Source organism: Saccopteryx bilineata, chromosome 5 (genome assembly GCF_036850765.1).
Source record: "Saccopteryx bilineata isolate mSacBil1 chromosome 5, mSacBil1_pri_phased_curated, whole genome shotgun sequence".
Lineage (NCBI taxonomy): Eukaryota > Metazoa > Chordata > Mammalia > Chiroptera > Emballonuridae > Saccopteryx > Saccopteryx bilineata.
Window position 1 is genome coordinate 208,895,419 of NC_089494.1, and position 9,000 is coordinate 208,904,418.

Below are 9,000 nucleotides of genomic sequence, written 5' to 3' on the forward strand. Positions count from 1 at the left end.
GGAGCAAAGTTGGCCCCGGGTGCTGAGGATGGCTCCATGGCCTCTGCCTCAGGCGCTAGAATATCTCTGGTCGCAACAGAGCAGTGCCTCAGATGGGCAGAGCATCGCCCCCTGGTGGGCATGCCGGGTGGATCCCAGTCGGACGCATGTGGGAGTCTGTCTGACTGCCTCCCCGATTCCAACTTCAGAAAAAAAAAAAAAGATCAGTACAATGTCCAGGTGGTAAAAGCCCTGGTCTCATCTAAAGCAATCCCTTTATTTTACAAGTGAGAAAAACGAGGCCCAGAAATTTACAACTCGCAGGCATCTCAGTCACAGATCGACAGAGTTGGAACCAGGTCTCATGTCTGCTCAGTGCCAGTTCTCAAGGCACTTGTCACTGTCACACACACACACATGCATGCACACAAACATGCCTGTGTACTAGTTAGTCATACAGCAATTACATTGCTTTCGGAAAGTAAGTAAAATAACATGTGACTTAAATTAGGAATGGGACCTACATGTAAAGTGTGCATGAGAGAAGGGGACCACTTTAGGGAAACACTGATGCCAACAAATCACACCCTTTGGCATTTTGCAAGGACTGGATCTTTAGGAGATCTAAAGACTGAATTCAACTCCTTAAGCCAAACATCCAACAGGGAAGTTGTACATTAGGTTACCCTGGGTATACTGGGGCACTAGATTAGAGGTTGTTTTTTCATTTCTGCTCTTTGACAAGTTTTGAGAAAGAAATAAAGCACTGAGTGAAAGTAAAGGCAGAAGAGTGTCCATTAAACTAGAATAATTATTTCTATCATAACATTTCTGCTGATATGTCACCCTAATTTTGGTCTGAATTAGCTCATACCTGGATCATAGCTCCTGTCTCCTCACTCCCACACTGAACTCCTCTGACAAATTTACCCTCTTAAATCTTTGTTTGCTTTATATCACTCCTGTAGTCAAGATCTGTGATGGTGTGTGTTTAACTGTCTATTGATTCATATCCAAATATTTATTTTAATGTGGCTTTTTTCTTTTTTTGCTCTTCATAATCTGTCTGCCTCTCACAAATTCTACTTTCTAGTTGGCTAGCTGGCTGTCTCTCCAGGAAAGCCATCTTATTTTTTATCACTGACCCTTCACTAAAAGCCATTTCTCTTGTCTATTGTTGGACTCTCTTCCCTATTGTTTCAAATCCTGCCCACTCTTCAAGGCACCCACTCGCGTCTTCCATGCAGCTATTCTCCACTGCCCCATGCCACACTGGTGGAGCTTTGGTAGGAAGTAGGTTTCTCTTTCCTGGGTTCATGAATTTTTCTCTTTTTGTGTTTTATCTGTTAGTCTTGTATTTCCAATTTCAATATAATATCTTTTAGGGCAAAAATCACATCACGTCTTAGAAGTTATGTCTTAGGAATTTCTTGAGCCCTTACCCAACCGCCATTCCCCTATACTCTAGCATCTTGCTGACGGTGGCGTACTTTCAGTAAATACTTTGAGCATTAGGCAGTCCAGATGAGGTAAGGAGAAAATGACTCCTTCGCCCAGTACTGGTGAAGCACCAGAACTAGTTCTGGGCTGAACTCTCAGCCCCATTGCTCTTCTTGAGTTGCCACATCACTCCACCATCAATTGTTCCTGACTTCTTCCTCCTCTGCAGGGTTTGTTATATCAGTCTCTTCTCTCTAGCCATGGTCCTAAGTCTGTTCCACTTTCAACCAATGCCATACCTTTTTTTTTTTTTTTTTACAGAGACAGAGTCAGAGAGAGGGATAGACAGACAGGAACAGAAAGAGAGATGAGAAGCATCAATCATCAGTTTTTCATTGTGACACCTTAGTTGTTCATTGATTGCTTTCTCATATGTGCCTTGACCGCGGGCCTTCAGCAGATCGAGTAACCCCTTGCTAGAGCCAGGGGCCTTGGGTTCAAGCTGGTGAGCTTTGCTCAAACCAGATGAGCCTGCACTCAAGCTGGCGACCTCAGGGTCTCGAACCTGGGTCTTCCGCATCCCAGTCCGACGCTCTATCCACTGCGCCACTGTCTGGTCAGGCCAATGCCATACCTTTGAAGCCATCTCTCTAACTCAAAAAACACAGCCAGATGAAAGTTTCCATTTAGATTCCATTCTTTTCCCTCCATTAAAGAAATCCCAGCCCTTCTGAAGCTTGAAGCTGTAGACACTTTGGCAATGAAGACTCTCTCTTACATTAATGTCCGAAGCTCAGGTGTCCCTGCCCCTAATCCCATCTAAGCCAACAAAACATTGCTAGTTTGACCTCTCTTCACTCTCCTCAAAATGACCATGGTGTAGACAGGTTGCTTTGAAGTGGTAGCATTTTCCTCCTACCTTATCACACTGGAAGGGAAAGGGAGCATGGCTTCCAGCTGCATAAGCCTCCCCCAGCACCTGAAGTTTCAGGTCTCTCTCTGCCATCACTGACTCCCAAGGAGGGGAGGAGAGCCTCAGGTTCCAGAGACCCTGCTACTCCTTCCACTCGCCACTCTTCCGTCATACCAGGTGACCACACCCAGTGGCCTTTAATTTAACAACCCAGATTGAAACTTTGAAGTGAAAAAAAGTTTTCCCTCCTGCAATTTCTCTTTGAATTACTAAAAAATATACAGTCACATGCCACCTAAGGAGGTTCGATCAATGGTGGCCCATATGACTGTAATGAAGCTGAAGAATTCCTATCACCCAGTGACTTCATAGTTAGCATAATGTTGCAGAGCCACACATTACTCATGTGTTTGTGATGATGTTGGTGGAGACGAACTCGTTGTGTTGCTGGTCTTATAATAGCATGGCACATATAATTTTGTACAGTACAGAACACTTGAAAAGAAGTGACTGTTACTAGTTTATGGTATTACCTATATTATATTACATATTACTTATATTATTTCAGAGTGTAGTCTTTCTATTTATTAAAAAAGTTTGCTGTAAAACAGCGTGCTCTCTTACGCTGGCAGCAGCCTCACACAGGTGTTCACCAAGTGTCTTGATTGCATGATTTTCTCTTGCACTTGATTTAACCTCCTGTTGTTTTGAACAATAACATGCTGTATATAGGCTTGGAGCCTAGGAGCAATAGGCTATTCCATACAACCAAGGTGTTCGTAGGCTACACCATCTAGGTTTGTTAAGTGTGTTCTATGATGTTTGTGCAATGACCAAATCCCCTAATAACTCTTTCTCAGAATGCACATCCTGGTCTAAGCAGCACATGCCTATACTCCGAGTGAAACATCTGTATTTCATGGATCGCGCCATGGAAACATTGTCATTTCCTTTTCCTTTGCTTTCTTATGAGCAACGGGAGATTCAGGTTTCACAAGTTGTCTTTTTTCCTGCAACACCTCCCAACTGCCTGCAAGAAAAGGTGTGATACTTTGTCCCGGCCACGGCCAGCTTGAATCTCTCCAGGGGCGTCCCTCTCTTACCTCTGGCATAAGCTCTAGGCAAAGAACCCTCTTCACCTTGCCCGCACTCGTAAACCAAGAAATTCCTTTTCCAACTACTTCCAGTCTCGCTGGCCCAGTCTCCCAAGCCTTTGCTTTTCATCCCACCAGTTCCCAGTCGCCTGCTCAGCGCCCCCATGGAGCCCCCAAAGCCTTACGGACACCGGTCCGGCGACCTGGGTCCTCCGCTCTGCGCCCACATCTGCAGCACCAGCCGCAGGGCCCCAGGACCCCTTCCGCCGTCGGGCCACCCCGCGCGCCTGGGGACAGCCGCAACAGGTGCCAGCTGCCAGACCCTGAACACCGGCCTCTCCCAGTGGTCCAGCCTCTCTGACCCGCCCCTGTCTCCCCTGCGCACCCTCGAGTCCAGATGCCAGCGTGGATCAGAGTTCGCCCTTCCTGCGCCTCCAGCCCAGCCTTTCTTCCTGGGTTTCCAGTGCCCAGCGCGGCCACTTACCCAGGGCCAGGAGCAGTGGCAAGGAACTGGTGCCGCTGCCCGGGGCGGTCCGGTCCATCCAACCCGCGCTGCGGGGCAGGGCAGCCCCTAGACGAGCCTCCGGCCCCCGCTGCGCCCCTTTCCCAGGCCGCGGCGTCCTAGGGGTGTCTGGAAACTAGTCCCGGAGCCAGGAGGAAACGAAACTACACTTCAGGCTGGAACCCTGGCTACAGGGCAGGCAAACACCCAGGGCGGTGGCAGCCGGCTCCCTGAGTGTCGCTGGGAGGAGGGAGCCTCCTATTTATTCTGCTCTTTAGGCACACACCCCGCCGGCGAGGCGCGGGATGTGGTAGTGGTAGTCTCCAGGTTGTTCCCATCCAAATTACCCCACACCCACACTCAAGTTCATATCGGGGCTGCCTCGGGCCGGCTCAGCCACTCCACCTGCTGGGTCGCACCTGACGGTTCAGGTCCCTCCGCCTTGGGGAGTAAACAGCTCGGGAGGGAGCCGGGGAGAATGCACCCGAGAGGTGTCAGATGTGCCCGGCTGTGCCAGCGGGCAACCTGATGAGAAGTCCTTGCTAAAGGCCCAGAGCAAGCTGAGGGAGAACCCGCTGCAGGAGAAACGTGCTCTGGAATTCTAACTTCCCCTGTGTCAGCCAATTGCTGGTCTCTTGGCGGGACCAGAGCCAAGAAGCACTGTGGTTAACCTCAGGCATTTGACAATTCACAAGCCTCCCATTTACACGTATCATTTGTTGGATATATGGGAGTTTGGACTCAACAAGAGCTATGTTAGAAGTTTTATTTATATGTTTATTTATCCATTTACTCGTTTGTTCGTTGTATTTTCATTTATTTATTTAATTCACTTACCCTATTGTCTCTGTAGAAATAAGGAGAACGCTTTTTGCCTCTTTATTTCATCACACCTCCTCTTTTATGGAGAAGTGGAATCTGTCTGATCTAGGCCTGTTCTGGAAAACTAAGGCAAAGACAGAGAGAGCAGCATCCAGTGTTACCTTATGTGATTAGTATATTGCCTACAAACTAACTGAAGGGTATGGCTGTTTCCAGTCTGACCTATATTCCTCTTGCCAGATGAGTGTGTGCAATCATGCCCTCTCACTAGAGAAGTTGTATTTCTTTAACATCCAAAAGGCCAATCAACGTTCATTTATATATAAAATGCAGTTCACAAGTCTGTTCCTTCATCCTCATTATTTAAATTAAATAAATTACGATACATCTTTTTTTCCACATCATTTTAGTGCTCCAAATAACCCTTATACCCAGAGGAATAAACATCAGCTGTTAATTTTCAGAATTCCATGCTAGCACTCACATGACAGCTCATGGAGCATTGATAGAGAGAACCTGCATGGGGTTTAGAGAAGTCCAAGGTTGTGGGACAGACCATTACAGTGGAGGAGGAGCACAAGAGGCCAAGCATTTGGCACTGTCTGATCCCTCCCTTTTCCGTTTTGAAATTCTCTCCTTCCCTGAGGATCAGGGTCCTGTGGTAAGGCATCTTTCCCACTGAGATGACACCCTAGCCAGCAACAGTCTTGTTATCCTCCAAAAGAACATTACTATTTTATTATTCTTTTCCATTCATACTAATAAAATATAAAGCACACATAAACAAAAATACTAAATCTTTGATCAGTATTGTAAAGTGCCAGGACTTGGTGTGTAAATATTCATTGCTCATGCCATTCAAATGGTAAATTAAATTTTTCAGGCCACGAGAGTATGAAATAGTGTAATTTTATATAATAAACGGGTCAGATAAATTAATAACATTCCCTAAGGGCTTTATTTACTACCAGAAATAAAATAAGTACCCTAGAGAATATGTCTTCCAAATTTCCCGACATAGGAGGTTCAATCTCTTCAAGGTCAAACAATATCCCTTCCTTCCTTCTTTCCTTCCTTTCCTTCCTTCCTTCCTTCCTTCCTTCCTTCCTTCCTTCCTTCCTTCCTTCCTTCCTTCTTCTCTCTCCTGTTTCTCCTTTTTCTTCTTCCTCTCTCTCTCTCTCTCTTCATGTATTCATAGGGGAAGTTAAATCTAGAATCAAACCATAAACTTTGGAAGTGTAGAAGGTAAGAATTGACCTTCCTGCGGCCTCATTGATGTAATGAGGTGTGTCTCAATGCTTTAGATTGTAAGTTGAGCTGTTGCTAAGAGCAGAGTAGATCAAAGCTACTCTGAAGTCACAAGGAAGACCTAGGGATTGGTTGAATGGTATCTTGCTTGTTCCAGTCTTAAGCAGGTAAAACCAGCCCTCCCAAATCTGGTATGAAGCTTAAGAGAATTCCTCTGAAGGGCCTGTGAGCATTAATCTTTTCTGTTCCTACACAGAGCAGTCTTCAGCAGGAACACTCTTTCTCGCCCCACCCCTCTGGATAGGACAATATAAGTTAGTAGTCATTTGTGGGGCACAACAAAAACAGACACTGAGGCAGTGGTAGAAAAGATATTTTTAATGTAATTATTCTAGGCCAGCCTCTATTCTCCAAATGATCACTTTAAGGTGTTTGATAGTATAGGAAGATTTCTTCTTGGTAATTTACATTATTTAATTCAATAAGAATGGGTGAATGGAAAGAAATATGAATGATGAAGGACTTCTAAAATTCAATGTTTTAAAAGTAATGATAAACATATGCATTATAAATTATTAAAAATTAGCCTGACCAGGCGGTGGCGCAGTGGATAGAGCATTGGACTGGGATGTAAAAGACCCAGGTTCGAGACCCCAAGGTCGCCAGCTTGAGCACGGGCTCATCTGGTTTGAGCAAAGCTCACCAGCTTGGACCCAAGGTTGCTGGCTTAAGCAAGGGGTTACTCGGTCTGCTGAAGGCCCACAGTTAAGGCACATATGAGAAAGCAATCAATGAACAACTAAGGTTTCGCAACAAAAATGTAGAGTAAACAAAAAACTAATGATTGATGCTTCTCATCTCTCTCGTTCCTGTCTGTCCCTATCTATCCCTCTCTCTGACTTTCTCTCTGTCTCTGTAAAAAAAAAAAAAAATTAAAAATTAGTAGTGTAGTATATGTAGAGAGCTTTCAAATATTCTATTTGAAACTATTGAATTAGTCTCTAAGGAAAACCAGTGAAAAATCACTGCTTCAAAGCTGTATTCAGGATATTTTGTTTTACAATCTAGTGTTTTTTGGGGGGAAGAGAATTATTGGGGTTTTTTTCTTACCTATTTTATTGTACCTTCTTTTCCAGTCTTTAAGGGATCCATTTTTTTATATGAATGTCCCAATCTGTTTGGTATGCTATCTTTTTAAGTGGCAGCTCAATTCAAGTTTAATAAAGTTCAGATATAATGTTTTCTGTAATATTATATCTATTAGTTTCAATTCATCATTATGCTCTTTTTCTTTGACCACAGTCATACATACTCCAAAATGATAACTTCTGAGTTTTGTTTCTTTTAAGATCTGAGCTTTGGTGCTGGCCCTAGTTGTACACTAAGCAGAAAAGCATCTAAGTGGCATAATTATTATGCTGTAATATGACAAGGCCCTAAACCTTCTCACCTAATGACCCTGCCACTCTGGTTTCCTTCCCTCCTACATGGTTCCAGGTCCCCATCAATGAAGACAACCTTTTGGGTGGGACAACAGAGGAGAAATACTATGTAAAATTAGTTTTGGAGTTTGTTCAGTCTGTTCAAATTGGACCTGTGCCACAGAAAGCCCGGCTACAAACTACTCACTTCTATGAACCTTAGTTGTCTTATCTGTAAAATGGGATGAGAATGATTTGCATAGCTTTAATGATTTACAATGCTATATATATCTAAGAAAATATATATTATATTCAGTGCATTATAATTATTTTTATTATTATAACAAGGGAGACTAGCTAGAGGTTTTTGCCATGGAGAATACTTCCAGCCTAGAGAGAATGTTGGGCTTAGACCAGAGTAATGGGAATGAAGGGATAATTCTGCATATGTTTTAAATACAACCAATTGGATTTTCTGATGAATTGGATGTAGAGTAAAAGAGAAAAAGGCAAGGTACCCCGATATTTTAGACCTGCATTACAAAAAGTATATAGATACCATTTACTGATGTGAGAAAAAAAACCTGGTTTGAAGGAGGAAGTCAGGTGTTTCATTATGGAAGTCTTAAACCGAAATGCCATTGGACATCCAAGTGGAGATGGTAGTAGGACATATGGCGCTGAGGAAAGAGATCTGGGATGGAAACATAAGTTTGGAAATTGTTACCATAAATGTGTTTCATGCCAAACAACACCGAGGGAGAAAGTGGAGAGAAGAGAAGGGATGAGAAAACATTGAGACCCAATACCTTGCAAATGTGGAGTTTGGGGAGCTGAGAAAGAAACAGCAAAGGGGAATGAGCAAAGGAGGCATTAGAGGCCTAAAACTTGCATGTCTTCCCCCTTGAAAACCAAAAAGAAATACACATTTTCCTTCTGTGCATTGTTCTTTGTTTGCCATTGCTTGGCTATGAATAATTTTAAATATATGCAAATACACTCACACTTCAACACTGGATTCTTTTCTTTCTTTCTTTTTAAAATTTTTCCTTGAAAGGTATAAAGTAAAGAAAAAAAAAAGCAGCTCTAAGTGACAGCCCACTCCTGTCAGGTCAGAAATGGTTGGCACATCCCTCAGGTAAAAGACATACAGTGGGATAATGAGCCCCCTGTACAAGCATATTCCGGTAGCACAGGAGGGGTAACAAGTGCATCTGTGAGATCTAGGCTTCTTGTTCTGGAGCAGCCAGCCCTTTCCCATTTCTACAGGAAATGGCATTGGATCAAGACAAATGGGATTCCTCAATTACACTAAATGTCAAATGTTGCGCTTCTCCAAGGGCATTGTGAATCTAGACTCCCTGGTCTCAGGGAGTTCATTAGCAAGGCAAGAAGGGAAAATAACTTTAAAAATATAAAACTTTCTTACCTTTTGGCTTAACAAGGTTTTAAAATGAAGAAATCACTACTGGGAAGATGGCTGGAAGCAAGGGCTCTACTTCAGGGCTAAGGAGAAACTTCTCCAAACCCTGCGGGGGCCACTTAAACCCCTGTGCTCTAGGGGTTTCCCTTTTCAGTCCG

General features: G+C 43.8%; 1 protein-coding gene across 2 annotated transcripts in view; it reads right to left on the reverse strand.

Moving 5' to 3' along the window:
• The window catches only part of BTC (betacellulin), a 48,071-nt gene extending 43,667 nt beyond the window's left edge, over window positions 1-4,404 (reverse strand). The window contains exon 1 of one of the 2 annotated variants that reach the window (XM_066281065.1): window positions 3,911-4,404. In XM_066281065.1, coding sequence (XP_066137162.1) covers window positions 3,911-3,968 — 58 coding nt within the window. In that variant the 5' untranslated portion in view covers window positions 3,969-4,404. The remainder of the gene's footprint in view (window positions 1-3,910) is intronic. The other variant, XM_066281064.1, reaches the window with a different exon arrangement.
• Between the last annotated feature and the right edge of the window lie 4,596 nt (window positions 4,405-9,000).